A 16,504-nucleotide genomic window follows, 5' to 3' on the forward strand; every position below is an offset into this window, starting at 1 on the left:
CTACTTATGAATCGACTTCAGAAAAAATGATCAATCGGGAAGTTAGATGTTTCTTTCTAAGGATGCATAAATTCCTCATGCCTGCTACAAATATGAACCAGCACCAGCCAAGACAGCGTCAACGAGCAGACTCCGAGAGCCCACGGTGAGGGAATGTGTACAGCCGTAAAAACTTCACGACCAATCTCCACTTGCAGTGCTGGACGGGGTTGCGACTACCGATTCGCAGAAGCAGATGGAGCTTCAGTAGTCGTGGCGCACCCATGCACATCCTCTGCAACCACCTCGAGCCGAGGTGGCACGCCAAGTCACCCGCTCAGGCCTGTATGACCTGGTTGCCGGAGGTGACATGGCATGTGACATTGCACGCAATCAAGCACGGCCCCATCGCGAGCGGGAGGAGAACGTTGTGGATTGCGGATGAACGCCGATCCGGCGATGAACGATAGCCCGCACGGGATGGTTGAAGAAGAAGCGCAGCAGGGAGTGGCAGGACGGAGCCGGAAACCGGGGCGTCGTCGGGGATGCTGCAGCGCGCGGACGCCCACCTTCTCAGACCTCCTCCTCCTCGCCCTCCCATCGCGTGCCGTTGTTGCCCACGATTTGTCTTCCTGATCTTGCGTCGTGGGCGTGGGCGTGGCGATCCTGGTGGTGGCGTGAGGCGTCGGGGTGTGGCGGTGGGTGCGGGAGGACCGTGCCGAGAGGGGGAGGCGGCGCTAGCGACAGACGAAAGGTGTGTGGAGACGAGGACGGATTAGGGTTTGGAGTGCGTTCCGTTGGGTTTGGGTTTGGGTTTGGGTTGGTGGGTTGGGTGGTTGTGGTGGTGGAGGAGGAAGATTAGGGCGATGGGGCTCTGAGTCGGGGTGGGAGGATAACGGTGCGGGTCGTGGATGGGAGAGATGTTAGCGAGGGACTCGCTCGCGAAAGGAATCCATGGAGAGCCTGGCGCACCTGAGCGTGCTGTGCGAGCGGCTGTACACATCACAGGACCCGGCGGAGCGAGCGCACGCCGAGAGTACGTTGGCGTGTTTTAGTGTGAACACCGAGTACATACAGCAGTGCCAGTACATTTTGGACAACAGCAGCAGCCCGTATGCGCAGCTGCTGGCGAGCTCGAGCCTGGTGAAGCAGGTGACGGAGCATGTGTTGTCGTTGCAGCTGCGGTTGGACATCCGGAGCTACGTGTTGACGTTTCTGGCGAGCAAGGGGCAGGAGCTGCAGGGGTTCGTGACGACGAGCCTGATCCAGTTGCTGTGCCGGATCACGAAGCTGGGATGGTACGACGACGACCGGTTCCGGGACATTGTGAAGGAGGCGATGAAGTTTTTGACGCAGGGGATGGTGGACCATTTTCTGATAGGGCTGAAGATCTTCAATCAGCTGGTGTCGGAGATGAATCAATCGAACCCGGGGCTGTCGCTGACGCACCATCGGAAGACGGCGTGCAGCTTCCGTGATCTGGCGCTGTTTCAGATATTCCAAATTTCGCTGACGTCGCTGCAGCAGCTGCAGATGGACGCGGCGGACGAGAGGTTGCGGGAGCAGGCAATCGCGCTGTCGCTAAAATGTCTGTCGTTTGATTTCATTGGGACGTCGCTGGACGAGAGCTCGGAGGATCTGGGGACGATTCAGATACCATCGTCGTGGCGGCCGGTTCTGGAGGATACGTCGACAATGCAGCTGTTCTTCGACTACTACGCGAGCACGAAACCGCCGCTGTCGAACGAGGCGCTGGAGTGCTTGGTGCGGCTGGCGTCGGTACGGCGGTCGCTGTTTTCGGGAGAGGCGGAGAGGTCGAAGTTTTTGTCTCATTTGATGTCGGGGACGCGGGAGATCCTTCGGACGCAGCAGGGGCTGTCGGAGCACGAGAACTATCACGAGTATTGCCGGCTGCTGGGGCGGCTGAAGACGAACTACCAGCTGTCGGAATTGGTGAGCGTGGAGAATTATGGGGATTGGATCCGGCTGGTGGCGGAATTCACAATCCAGTCACTGCAATCGTGGCAGTGGGCGAGCGGGAGCGTGTACTACTTGCTGGGGCTGTGGTCGCGGCTGGTGTCGTCGGTGCCGTATCTGAAGAGCGACTCGCCGAGTCTGTTGGATAGCTACGTGCCGAAGATAACGGAGGCATACATTACGTCGAGGCTGGACTCGGTGCAGGCGGTGTTGCAGAACAACATCGCAGAGGATCCGCTGGACAACGAGGAGCACCTGCAGGACCAGCTGGACAGCTTGCCATATTTGTGTCGGTTCCAGTACGACAAGACGAGCAGCTACATCGTGGCGCTGCTGGAGCCCATATTGCAGGTACGGCTTCTTCCATGAGAAGCGATTGCCGCAGTTGTCCGAGGCGCAGCAATTTGTACTTACGGGATGTGGGTCTGTGGGTGTCGTGTTGCAGGTGCAGTGTACAGTCGACGGGTAAATACGCTGTTGGTTGTTGGTTGTTGTGACGACTTGTGCGGTGAATGGGAGTGGGTTGGAGAGTGTGAGAGGTAGAGATGCGGATGCGGTGGAGAGATTTGTGATGTGGATGAGTTGTGAGGTCGGGATGGGGTTGTGGGAATGTGGGGAGCGTGCGAGTCGGGGAGAGGGGAGGGGAGTCCGGCGCGATTGTTGTGGGTGCGGAGGAAGGGCGAGGATGAGGCATTATGGGTGGATGGGCGGAGGGAGTGGCGCATTGGCAGTGGAGGGGGCGTTGGGTTGTGATGAATTGGGGACAGGCTGTGGTGTCGCAATGCCTGGTCGGTCCTGTGTGTTTGTGTGTATGTGGTAGTAGCATTGGTGAGTAAGGGGTGGCGGTAGCATTGGTGAGAGCGCAGGACGGTGGGGTTGATGAGGAGGAGGTGTGGGTGGAAGGTGAGGGGTGGAGTAGTGACGCGAGTGCGATGTTTGTGATGGGTGCAGAGTTATACGGGGGCTGGGAAGATGCAAGCGGCGGGGGAGAGCCAGCAGCTGCAGGCGATGGAGGGTCAGCTGACGTGGTTGGTGCACATAATTGGGGCGATCGTGAGGGGTCGGCAGAGCTCGAGCAGCAGCGCGGAGCCGCAAGAAGTGATCGACGGAGAATTGGCAGCGCGCGTGTTCCAGCTGATTCAGGTGACGGATACGGGTTCGCACGTGCAGCGGTATGCGGTGAGCAGCAAGCAGCGGCTGGATCTGGCGATTCTGTCGTTTTTTCAGAATTTTCGGAGGGTGTACGTGGGCGACCAGGCGATGCACTCGAGCAAGCAGCTGTACGCGAGGCTGAACGAGCTGCTGGGTCTGCAGGACCATCTGATGGTGCTGAACGTGATCGTGGGGAAGATCGCGACCAACCTGAAGTGCTACGCTCAGAGCGAGGAGGTGGTGGAGCAGACGCTGAATCTGTTTCAGGAGCTGGCGGCGGGGTACATGAGCGGGAAGCTGCTGCTGAAGCTGGACGCGGTGAACTACATTTTGGAGAACCACACTCGGGAGTATTTTCCGTTTTTGGACGAGTACAGCAATTCGAGGAACCGGACGATCTTCTACTTCACGCTGGGGAGGCTGCTGTTCATGGAGGACAGCTCGGCTAAGTTCAAGGCGTTCATATCGTCGCTGCAGCAGGTGTTTGTGAGCTTGGAGGTGACGCCGGAGCAGGTGTTTCGGTCGGACGGAGTGAAGTTCGCGCTGATCGGGTTGATGCGGGATCTTCGGGGGATAGCGATGGCGACGAACAGCCGGAGGACGTACGGGCTGTTGTTCGACTGGCTGTACCCGGCGCACACGCCGCTGCTGCTGCGAGCGATGGAGCAGTGGACGGACACGCCGGAGGTGACGACGCCGCTGTTGAAGTTCGTGGCGGAGTTCGTGATCAACAAGACGCAGCGGCTGACGTTCGATTCGTCGTCACCGAACGGGATCCTGCTGTTCCGGGAGATCAGCAAGCTGATCGTGGCGTACGGGTCGCGGATACTGGCGCTGCCGACACCGTCGGACCCGTACACGTACAAGTACAAGGGGATTTGGGTGGCGCTGACGATTCTGACTCGGGCGCTGGCGGGGAACTACGTGAACTTCGGGGTGTTCGAGTTGTACGGCGACCGAGCTCTGGCGGACGCGCTGGACATGGCGTTGAAGATGTCGCTGTCGATACCTCTGGCAAGCATCATGGCGTTTCGGAAGCTGGCTCGGGCGTACTTCGCACTGCTGGAGGTGCTGTGCCACAACCACACGTCGGTGATCGTGAACCTGGACACGGCGACGTTCGCGCACCTGGTGGGGTCGCTGGACACGGGAGTGAAGTGTCTGGACGTGAGCATTTCGTCGCAGTGCGCTTCGGCGGTGGACAATCTGGCGGCGTTCTACTTCAACAACATCACGGTGGAGGAGAGCCCGAGCTCGGCGGCAGCGGTGAACCTGGCGAGACACATCGCGGAGTGTCCGACGCTGTTTCCGGAGATATTGAAGTCGCTGTTCGAGATCGTGCTGTTCGAGGATTGTTCGAACCAATGGAGCCTGAGCAGGCCGATGCTGTCGCTGATTCTGATAAACGAGCAGATATTTACGGGGCTGAAGTCTCAGATACTGGCGACGCAGCCGCCGGACCAACAGCATCGACTGGCGGGGTGCTTCGACAAGCTGATGGCGGACGTGACGCGGACGCTGGAGCCGAAGAACAGGGACAAGTTCACGCAGAATTTGACGGTATTCAGACACGACTTCAGGGCGAAGTAGGATAGTGCAATCGGGGCCGGAGGTCCTGGGCAAGCTAGGCAATTTTGGATGGCAGGGGATTCGTGGTCCGGGAGGAGGGTGCAACTGGAGGCGAGCGGGGCGAGCGGAGAGGAGGCATGGCGGGGTTGGCGAGCGGACGGTTGGAATTCGCGAAGGGGGGATGGCGGCAGGTTGGGAGTTGACTTGCGCGTGGAGGTTGTGAGCCCGTGATCCCTGGCGGGTGTGGTCGGTGGGGATGTTGAGTCGATCTGCGCGATGCAGACGTTGGGACGCGGGAGCGGGTGAGGCGGTGGTTCCGTTTTAGACCGGCGCCGGAGAAGACGCCCGTCCCGTGTGGACGCGGGCGTCTGGATGCCCGTGAGTGGGTGGGCAAGTCTTTGTGAGCGTATAGTGTACATGTTGTGAACAGAGCATTATTTTCATATTGGAACAGTGAAGCATAGCAGACTTGCAGACGAAGAACTTGCGATGCCGGATGTGGTGTTTCGAGATTGTCACCTTACATACACGGGCTTTTTATGCTTCCTCTCTTTTTTGTGTAGTAGCGTGGGCTGTTGTGTGTGGTGGTGAACGAAGTGCGGCGCGTCGTTGGACGTCGTGGGCGCCACCCGCTTGGGAGGGACAGGCGGAGTCATGAGTCGAAGTGGCAATGGGCAGGTCGGATAGGGTGGAGAGCCAAGGAGTTTGGATGAGGGTGTACTTGTGTGCTTGTGCAGTTGGATGCGTGCATGTAGAGCGAGGCCGAGGATGACGTGATTTTGCGTGCGTCGCGGGGTTTGGGATATAGCTGGAAGCACGTGCAGTTGTTGTGATGGCATACGGCGCGTGTGAAAGTCTGAACTCGGGTCGGTGGTGTGATTGATGACGCGAGGTTAGGATGAGGTGGGGTTGTGGTTGTGTTGAAGTCCATGCACCGCATACGATGGGATGGATCAGAGGGGGGACCTAGCTCTGTGATTCGAGCAGAAGGTCGTGTGCAATCGGGAGAGGCGCAGTAGTCGTTTGCCTGTGTTGGTCAAGGGCGCAGGGGGTGTGTGGTTGGAAGTGGGCAATGTTGAACGGCGTGAGCACGAACCACTTTCGGTTGCGGGGATTCGGTTGTCGGGTTGGAAGGGGTGCTAGTCCTGCTGCACATCACTGCGGAATAGATGGCATGGGAGGTAGTGAGATTGTTGAGGTCCATGTGGGCGAGGCCGCACGATTCCGTGATGGGCGTGAGACAATGCACGAGCCTAGCAGGGTTCTCCAGGAACCTGTTTTCCATGGAGTCCGGAAACTCTCTTGCACGGCTTGTGGTTTATGTCGTGTTGCAATAAATGGATGAGTCGATTTGTGCCAGAGTACGTGGATCTATGGAGGGTTGTGGTCGGAGGTGAAGAGTGTTAAAGTGCTTGCGAGAAGAGTGGAGGTGGTTATGTCTTCGATTTCAAATGTCGTGCAGGCAGCAACAATGATGAATTTGGTATCAGATTTCTAGATACTTGGATGGTAATCGCATGATGAGATGATGGTGTGGCAAGCGTGGGTGGTATCTTGATCTGTGTGTGTGTGTGGGCGGATGGGCGGTCGTAAATTGTATGGACACCGCTCTGCATTCTGAGACTACAAATTGATTTGCTTGGGCGTGGGCGTACAAAGTACTGGGTTTTGATGTCTGTCACTAGGTGTCGTCCTGATGCATTGTATTTAATCCCTGGGAGGACTCACGGATAAGTGTTCTATAGTGGAAGTACGCGAAGAGAACGAGCTTTGACTGAAATCGCGAATGTGTACTCACGGAACTATGTTGGACGTGAACGTGTTGCGAGAACAAGTCACTGTCTGCCAGAAAGGCACACACCCTCCACTCGCTTTTGTTAACATGCGTTGCGTGACGATGTGTTATCCGCGTCAGTCGCCATGTTCACGACAAACACTGTGTAGGTCCTTACAGTGGAGTGGTCACAGGGCAGCCGTGCGAAATCAATTATTCCGATAGGTTTCTCGGAATGCCGTTGACAATCTCTACTGAAATGAACACCCTTACTGAATTGAACACCCTCGCTGCATTTGTACTCGCCGATGCTCCATGTTTCTGTGTAGGCGTGGGGCATGACATGGCGCCAATTTGTCCAGCTGGGACGAAGGGTCTGCTGAAAAAGATGTTCAGTTTTGTTCGCAGCGTGGTGGCTGGGTGCGAGTTCGTCAGTTCGGGAAGCTAGGGCTTAATTTCAGGGGAAGCTTAGACGACTCATGGAGCGTTTTCGTTTGGTTGGTTGTGCGGTATCTGCTGCCGGCATTTGCTGAGTTGTCTGCCATCGGCAGAATTTGCTGACTGGGTTTTGTCGCAACGTTTCTGGCTATGACAAGAGGTGCCTCTGTTTTTCAATGACGTCGCGTGTGCGCCACCTCTTTGGGTTTGGTGAGCTTCCGTGCGAACCGTAATAGTGCGAGGAAATGATGATGGGTGTGAAGTGTGGGCGAGTGGTTTGAGTTGGCGGAACCCCTGTGTGGATTGCGGTGCAGGCATCCAGGGTGCGGGGGTGGCAAGCGAGTGGGTGCAATGTCGGTGCTACGGGAGCGGGGGCTCTAGCCCGTTGGTAATGTACAAGGATAGTATTCGGAGAGGCGAGTTGGAATCCGGCAATTTGGCGCAGGTGCGTGTGGTAGATGGGTTGTTTTTCTTCAGCAGTTTCATGAGATTCTTTGGTGATGTTTCGGTTGGGTTTTAGCTGTGCGAAGGTTTCGAAGGTTTGCGGTCTCCCGAGAGCTGCAGGACTGCAGAATGGGGGAGATTCTCGGTTCAAGACCGCATCAAATGTGGTGACGACAGTGTGTGGTTGTAGTATTGCAAGCGAGAGCAGCACGGATTGTTGGCATGCGTATGATTAATTTGTAGGCAAATAGGCGAGTTGAGGAAGGCAGAATCGTACCATGTGTATCGTCAGTTTGACGCCTGGTATGGTGGTTGACACCTAGGCATGAAAGGAATGGTGATGGTGAATTTGACATCTAAAGATTGTGGGTTTGAGTAGGTGAGAGCTGTGGAAGCTCTTGAAAAGCTTCACCATGAGTTGGAACGGGCTGAAGAGGCCAGGTAGTGCCCTGTTGACGGTCACTTTTTGCATGTATGTGTTCAAGGCTGTTACGAAGAGTCGGTTGCGCATTGTGGAAGGGTTTTGGTGTGTGCATATGGACGGGGTGGGATGATGGACGTTGTAAATGGAGAGCATACGTTCGTGTGGGTGAGGTCGTTGACGGAATGCAGTGTTTACCGGCAGGTGGTGGCAGCGAATGGCGAGGTGGTACCAGCCCTCCGCGCAGTTGGGCATATACATGCATGGGAGCGTGGGAACCGGGAAGACATTGCTGATGGATCTGTTCTACAATCAAGTGCCTGTGCGCCGAAAGCGTCGCGTACACTTCCATTCATTCATGTTGGTGCCTCGGATGACCCGGAGATTGTTTCAAGCTTGCTTGTTGCTTGTGTTGCATGTTGAGGCGCTACAGCCAGGATTACGGGCTCGGGATGACGGATGCTGATGGTGGGAATCGGAGGCTGGCAGGCTGGATGTGCAAAAACGACTGCACAAGTACGGGAGGGTCGACGACGCAGTTCGATTGGTAGCATGGCAACTGTTGGAGCAATCTCGCGTGCTGTGTTTGGACGAGGTTGAGGGTAAGCCGTCTTGTTTGCACAGACGTGCGCTGCGTTTTCAGAGAGGAGATGGTTCGATACAGGTCTTGGGTTGGATGGACGGAGGGGCACGAGAAGCGTGCATTTTGGAGGACGGATTAGGTTGAAATCTTCTGCTAAGGGCAGATATACGCAGCTTTGATTGTGTTAGGATTTGGGCGGAGGAAGGTGATGATGAGAATATGAGGGTGACTTACAGAGTGTTTGACGGCAATCGCAGTAACAGATATAGCAGACGCGCTGATGCTGAAGCGGTTGTTCGAGGTTTTGTGGGCCATGGGCATCGTAGTGGTGGCGACTTCCAACTCAGCCCCAGATCAGCTGTACGAAGACGGGCTGAACCGGCAGCTGGTCAGTGAGACTGTCATTTTGATAATGGGGTGTGAAACTTCTTAGGAGCATGCAGCTGTGCCTGATTTAGCTGTTAGGGCGCTTCGTGGTTACGGCCGAGTCACTAACGGCAGAGGTGCAGTTGTGGAGCTTGGCACCACGGAGTTGGCGAGCGTGGGATAGGTGTGGTACTCACACATTCATGTGCTTGACAGTTCTTACCTTTCATCCGCCGGCTAAAGGAGAACTGCAATGTCTACAGTTTGAACACAATGGATGGGAAGGATTATCGGCGTCGTCACGCGTGGTCGGGACATTTGTATCATTGTCCCGTCGCGGAAAATGTCGACGGCATCATGGATGAATGGTTTTTGAAACTGACAGGTGAGCATCACTGTGTCCACCTGCGAACTTGTCCACTGTGTTTGTTGGTCGGAGCGGAAGAGTACTTGGCGCTTAATGAGAGTCACTGACGAACAGCAATGTAGGGATTAGTTGGAAGCACCGAGCAGTCACTTACATAATCCAAATTCGCAGCTCGCAAAGGGTAGTGGCAACCTTCCCGGCCATGTGGTGTAAGTTTTTCACTTCCTAGATGCCTTCTGGTTGGGAAGGTTGATGCGTAAATGGATGAGAAAGATCGGTCATGACGCTGAACCTAGCACTTTCAGAATTTAGCTTGTGGATTCTGCAAATTTTGCCATGTACGTGGTCATTGCTTCTAGAGCCAAGTGCAAGGAGCTGAGTGAAGCGTTGTGTGAAGCAGGAGTGGAAGGGACGGATCAGCGGATAGAGGGTTTCATGGGGAGGTCTTTTCGCATATTGGCCGCGGAAGATGTTGGAAGAGCTTCTTTTAGTTACTTGTGCAAGTCGGCATTCGGAGCTGCAGACTACATCGCAATTGCTGAAATGTATTCCGTACTACTTCTGGACAGGTAGGACCCACGTGGAGTAAACGATTCGTTGTTGTGACAAGGGATTTGAACTTGTCACTGGCACGCAGGTGAAGAGTGGTACCGGCGTGTCTGGATGAAAGAAAATGCATCGAGGCTTGATGTCAGGGTGTGGTAACGAATGAAGGGGGTATGGTGTGCAGGATTCCCAGACTTTCAGATCCAAGCTGTGAGAACGAAGCCCGGCGTTTCATCAACCTCATCGACATACTGTACGAAACCAACACCATACTGATATGCTCGGCCGAGGTTCCGCCGGATTCGCTGTTCTTTGATCCTTTGCAAAGATGTGTACTTGGGAGAGGACATAGCCTGGACGCAACAGAAGAGAAAGGAATTCGGATTGTGGGCGAGGGAGGCAGTTCGGGCAGGTCAACGTTGATGATAGGCAACATGGAATGGAGTGCCACTGGAAGACAGGGCGCTTCATTGGCAGACCTGACGGGGGCAAGTTTTACGAGGAAGGCAGCCCCTCGTGCCGTGTCTCGACTTGTGGAGATGCAAAGTGACATGTATGTCGCAAGGGCCAGAAGCACTCACATCCGAACCCGATTGGCGGAATTGGTCCGCATGGATGTGGGGTCCAGAGGTGCACACTAGGGTCACTTAGATGCAGTGATATAGATGAATTGTTTCTCGAGGGAAAACGTCTCACAGCGCCACATTGCATGCTCATAGAAGCGAAGGTGTTCATCGCGTGCATGAACAAGGAGTCTTGTGAACATGATGAAAATTGTGGATGTCATTGTGTGAGACATCACTACGGTACTGTATCAGCCATTCAGACAACCATTGGTAATATACTTGGAAGTGTGGTTGAAATTATATTGTCTTATGTATTTTGTGGTGCATCCTCTGTTAGAATTGTGTCAGTTTGTGGTGTAATTTTTGTTTGTTAGCCACTTTGAAGAATCTGATGCATCGAGCATTATATTTGTGTTAATTTGAAGAAATTCAAGGGCTATTTAATGACCACATATCTTTTATAAACGTTCTGTAAAATGCTTCTTGCCACTAGTTTCTTCATTTTGTATTGATTATTTATAATTTATTTATCGATTATAGATGTTGGGATACTACTCCAAGTCACTAAATTTTTCACATATTTTGGAAATATGCTGTAAATGGCCGTGTCTGCGTGTTTTGGTTTCAGCTGTTTATAATATCGCTGGTCATGTTTGCGTATCAAGCATGCCTGATAAAGAATCCGTCTTAGGTCTAATTTTTTAGTTGTCACCTCAAGAGTATTTGAGAATGTGAAATAATCTTTGTGTTTAAACTACTCATATGTTTGCTTTCTTTGGTTTTTGTGATTGTGGATAGTAGTGGTTAGCATATACTCACGTCATTGATTGCCTCAAATACTTGAGGAAAATGACGAAATAGGTGTGTGAATGACAAAAGTACAGAAGACTGAGTATTTTATCATTTTGCACCTCTATTTATGGTAAGTGATATATTTTAGATACTTAGGTTCTCTAATTCAGACTGAATTATTTATGGAAACTCCATATTCAGTCTTCATTTTCGGATTTCTTCCTGACGTTAAATGGAGATTAAAAATATGCTCACATAATTGTGAAGCCTCGTTTTAATGAAATATAACTCCTGTGAAAAAACAAGCTTGTCCTCTACATCGAGATTTGTTTAACGAACTATAGTTCAACGAAGCCACACGAAATATGCTTGTCCTCTACATGTATGTATACTTTATTAGGAAACATATATGCCGCTTTTCAATAGCGTTGTACTGACGAACGGTTTTTTTGGAATTCTTTTAGTGGTAGATTTTACTTAATAGCTCCGACTGTAGAACCTCAGAATTTACTTTCTCGTAAAGGAATGTAGGAAGCTTTTTTGGTTCGATTGACGGTTGAAATTAATAATGTCACTTCGAAAGTTTCACTTGGGCCTTCTGCTCAGCCGAAGGACACATTTATTTCACAATTTCTACTGCATGTGAAGGTACAAATAGGAAAAAGCTCTTGCCTGCTCATAGCTCGCTACTAGCTATGTCTCCGACTTCGAGAATCCTTCGTCTTGGATCCTCGAAATTTTAAAGATGAAGGAATCAATATTCAAGGAGTCATATCATCGCAAATTGGACACTTGCAGCAACCCTTGATACTTGCGAATGCAGCTAGCAAGGCAGCTTCAGCAGGTTTCCAACTACATTAGAAAAACTCGCTCTATAAAAGCAGAACAGGTGCTATAACGTGGGGGTTGAACTATATGTCCAACAGAAGCCGGCGTGGATCTTCGACGTTGTCTTTAACTGCACGTAAGAACAGAACAGCTTCTCTTCCATCAATTAGCCGGTGGTCGTAGGTGAGGGCCACATACATCATGGGCTTGACAACAATGTCGTTTCCTGCTACCACAGGGCGCTTTTGGATCGAGTGCATTCCCAGAATTGCCGACTGCATCCATACAACATTAACAGACATAAATGAACTATGTATAAACTGTAATCCCAACTACGAGGGTTGCCAAAGTCGCTGGCAGAAGATTGTACACAAGAATTGCCTGAACAATTTGTTTGAAAGCCTGCACCTTTACTTCAGAAAAGAAACTCAGATCGTTGTTTATCTTATAGGTACATAACCCAGATATCATACATTCGCAAGCTGTAAAAAGCCTGGACTTACCTGTGGTGGGTTAATAATGGGAGTGCTGATGAGACTCCCATAGACGCCACCGTTGGATATAGTGAAAGTACCGCCAGCCATATCATCTATTGAAATGCTCCCATCATTTGCTTTCTTGCCTAGGGTATTGATGGTCTTCTCAATTTGAGCGAAGTTCAAATGATCTGCTCCACGGATCACTGGAACAACAAGTCCCTACATGAAAAGATACTCTTAGTAACATAGAAGCTTGTTAGGATCATCAATTTACGTGTGTTGACAATGAAACACACATTTGAACCAAGTTTGAACTTACTTTGGCTGTACCAACAGCAATGCTGATGTCAACGTAATCTCGGTAGATGATGTCATCTCCATCAATTACAGCATTGACAGCAGGAAATTGCTTGAGTGCACTCACGGCTGCCTGTAAATCCAAGACTAAAATCGTCAAAGTTGTAGTAGTCATTGATTACCAGCAGTGATGACGAGCTTAGGGTTTATGGTGGGCCATAACAACCGAGCAACATTGTAAACAGGTTCATGATGACTGCTCATTTTAATACTACGATCGACGAAACTGTAAAAGAACAATAGTTTATTACTCTTATATATTGCCACAACCGGAACTATGACCTAGTGCGTATCTACATCAACTGAAGCAGGTGAAAAAACTCGGGTACCTTAACAAATCCAGACATAAATCCCAATTTCACACCGTGCTTCTCTTGAAACAAATCCTTATGCTGAGTGCGCATCTGCATCAGATTAGACCTGCATGCAATAAAATAAGATAACATGATAGTCTAGTCCAAGTTCAGTTTACTTGTAGACTATTCTTCCAACTCAATAGCTCACTGAATGAATACCATATACAACATAAAGCTACCTAACACCGACATAAAATCATCATAGTTTTAATATAATTAGACACTGTAAGGGTACACATCTCGCAAATTCGGGTTAGACACTCAATCTTACATGTCAATCTCGTTGAAGGTGGTCAACAATGCAAAAGTGTTCTGAGAATCTTTCAACCGTGTGGCCACTCTCTTTCGTAGTCGGGTCATTGGTACCTGAAAACGAAAAAGAGACGTTGATTACCCTAACATCCAAGTTCTAAGCCACAATAAACTGTAAATACACTCCCAACAGGCAGCGCAGGTTTAGACCACCATAAAAAGATAACCTCGACATGCATACATCCAAACGGTTGCATGTGTTATGATGTCACAAGGACTTACCCGTCGCTCTCCTCCTTTTGTTGGCATGTGTACTTCCGTTCCACTGATAGATTTAGGTTGGGCTGGCTCCGGGGAAGACTGTTTGGGTGGAGATGGAGCGTCCTTGTTGGGTGAAGCGCTTGAAGCGGTCGCAGTTTTTGGAGGAAGTGGAGGAGCAGATTTTTCTTCTTCTTTCACAGGGGGGGCAGGAGCGGCTTCTTTCTTGGGAGCATCCGACGTAGCTCCAGCCTCTCCAACGGCTACTCGTGCGAGTTGCGTTCCGGCTTTCACTGTATCTCCCTCTTTGCATAGAATCTGCATTTATCATTACGAGATTGAATTGACAGACGTGGTGAATACAAAGTTCCAACTTTAAAGATTTCCAGAAATACTTCAAAACTTGACTAGGCAGCCGTCATCGACATTGCAATCAAACCACTCGTATCTTACAAATAATTCATCGTTTTGACTTTTCTGTCAAGTAATCCTTAATTTTGTGAATGCGGAGACGAGACACAGTACCTCTTCAATCTTTCCAGCGACGTCACTACGCACATCAATCGTAACCTAAAAATTACAACATCAAGCAGTAGATTAGTTTTCAATTGATGAGATAGAGGTTAGCTACAGGTGGGATCGAGGGTCCCGTTAATCAGCCAGTACTCAGTTCAAAGAGCTGCTAATCAAACTCAGCTTGTGACACCAAAAAAGTCTTCCCAGGAAAAGAGTAGAAAGGTTATATAACCTTGTCAGTTTCAATCTGGGCAATGATCTCATCCACAGCAACGGCATCGCCAGGTTCTGTAGCCCCAAAACCCAGTTGTATTTCGAATCACTTTTCAATTTTCCCTCGCAGATTAAGAGGGAAAAAAATAAAAAATAAATAAAAATGCTGGGTCGGAGGGAATCAACTGAAGAGAACGAAGTAAAGCATTGAAATGTTACAAATTTAAAGAAGAAATTAAGAGTGTCGGGCATTGAGTGATCAATTACGCTTCAAAATTGCTGCAAGAGAGCCATCTTCGATAGATTCCCCCATGAATGGGACTACAACTACTCCGGGTTCTCCTGCAGTTATTGACAAAGACACAAATAAACCTTCGTGTGAGCATCCCTCCACAGATCACAGTAGTTTACTCTTCAGGATCGATCAAAGCATGCGGGCATCGCAACGCCACTGCGATGATTCAGTGTCTTACTTAACTGTACCAAAGAACACAATAAAATTATGCCGAGAGGTCTCTACGAATGTAAAGCTTCCAGTAGCATTCAAACAGGACTGAAAGGAATACCTGACCCTGCTGCGTAACGTCTTATCCATTGTTGCCAAACGGGTTGCCTTACACTGATGAACGACTCACTAAAATAAATCACAAATAAAGCCAAATGTCATACCAAGCCAACCATACTCTCCTTGCCCAATACAGGAAAAACTCTAAATTATTTCCAAAGAATTGAACATATCACTCCACAACTCTTAAATAGGGGGAAGCAAACAATGATATGTAAAATGTAGACAATGTGCACTGGATTCTAAGTCTCGAAATTGTTGGCAAGCGAGGCGCTCCCCCAAAACTAATCACTAATACACATTACCATGCACCCCAAGTGTATCTACAAGCCAAACTCCATCGCTACCGAGAACCCTAAACTGACTTCCACCAAAAAATTGATGAAGCCACTAATCTAGATCACTTTCAGATGCTCTCAAAAGTATAAAAACAGTTTTTGTGTTCTTTATACCTCAAATCCGTACGAGAGACACCATCTGTTGCAGACAGACACCAATTTACAGAATATAAGTAAAAGGTGACAATACAGCAATCCTGGTGATTGGACACAATAAACATGAACCAAACTCCAACATACTAGACTACAGCAGCTAGATCCCCATTCTACGATCACCAAACAAGCCAGGCAAATCATACCCTACCATACACCCCGTCCCAAACCCTCAAACCTCAGCACTAAACTCCCGACCAAGAGCACCTGAAGGAGACGACGACACCACGTACTCCCGCACCTGTTGCAAAGGCGATGCACTTCCAACCGGTCCCCGCTGTCCACCCAAATAAACACCAGCTCAAAAACCCAATTCAAGACCCACAAACACCCGTCTAGAAATTGAAAGCAAAACCGCAACTTTAAAATTGAAAAGAAAAAAAAAAAATGCTTCCAACCCTCTTGGACAACCCAAATCGCCGTCAAACCTAACCTGAAGAACCCCAATGGACGAGGAGGCACGCAACGCCTGGGCGCGCACCAAGCGCATCAGAGCACGCTCCATCGCCATCGACTAAGCTAGACTAAACAGCAACAGTCCAGAGGAGTAGCGAGATCGGTGATCTGAGGGAAAGAGAGAGAGGAGGAAGAGTAGGGGGGGGTGGTGTGTTGAGAGAGATCCAGGTGGGAGTGTCCAGCGCAAGCGTGACACACGAGAGAGACGGCAGTGTGTGAATGAAAAGCTGGTACACAGGTAGTAAGACCCGGAGTCCCAGCTGCTCCCGCCGCACCCTAGTTGGCACCACAACGCGCACAAACACACACACAACCAGGTCTCCCTTCCTCCCTCCCTTCACCCCGAAGAAGGGAAAAAGAATGCCCCAGTCGATTCCTCCTCCGCCACCCCACCCGCCTTGCCTGAACTCGCGTGGCGTGGCCTGCAACGGTGGCGCATCTGCCACTGCTCCCCCTGCTTCCTTTCGCGACGCCTCGGAGCCAGGCTCCACCACCCCGACCCCTCGCGGCCCACCCTCCCGCCCGGGTTTAGGGCTGCGTCCGACTTTCACTTGTTCTGTGTCGGGTTTATCCCCCCCCCCCCGGCGTCGTTTTGGATAAACTTCGTAAGACTTTCACTTTTTCTGAATGTCGGGTTCACTTTTTCCCGCACTTTTTCGGTTGTGTGGGGGAAATAGAGTTTGGTGTTTAGTGTGCTAGTGCGGAGTGGTGAACTTCTTTCCTTTGGTTCTGGAAGTTTGTGTCATGTTCAGATTTTTA

The 16,504-nt window shown here is 50.7% G+C and overlaps 3 protein-coding genes across 5 annotated transcripts; 2 read left to right on the top strand and 1 right to left on the bottom strand.

Moving 5' to 3' along the window:
• Positions 1–800: 800 nt before the first annotated feature.
• Positions 801–5,228, top strand: LOC112282334 (uncharacterized). The gene is made up of 2 exons (XM_024519793.3): positions 801–2,307; positions 2,908–5,228. Exons 1-2 carry the CDS (start codon positions 934–936, stop codon positions 4,696–4,698), a joined length of 3,165 nt encoding a protein of 1,054 aa, XP_024375561.1. The 5' UTR covers positions 801–933; the 3' UTR covers positions 4,699–5,228.
• Positions 5,229–6,735: 1,507 nt separating this feature from the next.
• LOC112282335 (uncharacterized) lies at positions 6,736–10,482 on the top strand. 2 transcript variants are annotated; one of them, XM_024519794.3, is made up of 9 exons: positions 6,736–7,099; positions 7,204–7,334; positions 7,713–7,774; positions 7,959–8,114; positions 8,244–8,356; positions 8,595–8,725; positions 8,920–9,088; positions 9,471–9,639; positions 9,801–10,482. In XM_024519794.3, exons 1-9 carry the CDS (start codon positions 7,066–7,068, stop codon positions 10,255–10,257), a joined length of 1,422 nt encoding a protein of 473 aa, XP_024375562.1. In that variant the 5' UTR covers positions 6,736–7,065; the 3' UTR covers positions 10,258–10,482. The 2 variants fall into 2 exon arrangements, with proteins under 2 accessions (XP_024375562.1, XP_024375563.1); XM_024519795.3 differs by lacking the exons at positions 6,736–7,099; positions 7,713–7,774 and having other exon boundaries at positions 7,158–7,334.
• Positions 10,483–11,545: 1,063 nt separating this feature from the next.
• On the bottom strand, positions 11,546–16,075 carry LOC112282336 (dihydrolipoyllysine-residue succinyltransferase component of 2-oxoglutarate dehydrogenase complex 2, mitochondrial). Of its 2 annotated transcripts, none has more exons than XM_024519797.3 (13): positions 15,723–16,075; positions 15,497–15,566; positions 15,251–15,275; positions 14,800–14,852; positions 14,501–14,575; positions 14,253–14,308; positions 14,030–14,074; positions 13,529–13,822; positions 13,266–13,360; positions 12,968–13,058; positions 12,601–12,711; positions 12,306–12,500; positions 11,546–12,077 (listed from the first exon to the last, which is right to left on the bottom strand). In XM_024519797.3, exons 1-13 carry the CDS (start codon positions 15,798–15,800, stop codon positions 11,886–11,888), a joined length of 1,380 nt encoding a protein of 459 aa, XP_024375565.1. In that variant the 5' UTR covers positions 15,801–16,075; the 3' UTR covers positions 11,546–11,885. The 2 variants fall into 2 exon arrangements, with proteins under 2 accessions (XP_024375565.1, XP_024375564.1); XM_024519796.3 differs by having other exon boundaries at positions 14,800–14,867.
• Between the last annotated feature and the right edge of the window lie 429 nt (positions 16,076–16,504).

The sequence above is a fragment of the Physcomitrium patens genome, chromosome 5 (genome assembly GCF_059467195.1).
Source record: "Physcomitrium patens ecotype Gransden chromosome 5, ASM5946719v1, whole genome shotgun sequence".
In the NCBI taxonomy this organism is placed as follows: Eukaryota; Viridiplantae; Streptophyta; class Bryopsida; order Funariales; family Funariaceae; genus Physcomitrium; species Physcomitrium patens.

What these genes read in the sequence shown, in the direction of transcription:
- LOC112282334 (XM_024519793.3), top strand. Translation starts at nt 934, where the DNA reads ATGGAGAGCCTGGCGCACCTGAGCGTGCTGTGCGAGCGGCTGTACACA. An exon ending in TGCTGGAGCCCATATTGCAG is followed by an intron (nt 2,308 to 2,907) that starts GTACGGCTTCTT and finishes TGATGGGTGCAG; the next exon opens with AGTTATACGGGGGCTGGGAA.
- LOC112282335 (XM_024519794.3), top strand. Translation starts at nt 7,066, where the DNA reads ATGACGTCGCGTGTGCGCCACCTCTTTGGGTTTG. An exon ending in AATCCGGCAATTTGGCGCAG is followed by an intron (nt 7,335 to 7,712) that starts GTGCGTGTGGTA and finishes GGGTTTGAGTAG; the next exon opens with GTGAGAGCTGTGGAAGCTCT. An exon ending in GAACGGGCTGAAGAGGCCAG is followed by an intron (nt 7,775 to 7,958) that starts GTAGTGCCCTGT and finishes GTTTACCGGCAG; the next exon opens with GTGGTGGCAGCGAATGGCGA.
- LOC112282336 (XM_024519796.3), bottom strand. Translation starts at nt 15,800, where the DNA reads ATGGCGATGGAGCGTGCTCTGATGCGCTTGGTGCGCGCCCAGGCGTTG. An exon ending in CCCAGATTGAAACTGACAAG is followed by an intron (nt 14,075 to 14,252) that starts GTTATATAACCT and finishes TGTAATTTTTAG; the next exon opens with GTTACGATTGATGTGCGTAG. An exon ending in ACCTTCAACGAGATTGACAT is followed by an intron (nt 13,059 to 13,265) that starts GTAAGATTGAGT and finishes TATTGCATGCAG; the next exon opens with GTCTAATCTGATGCAGATGC.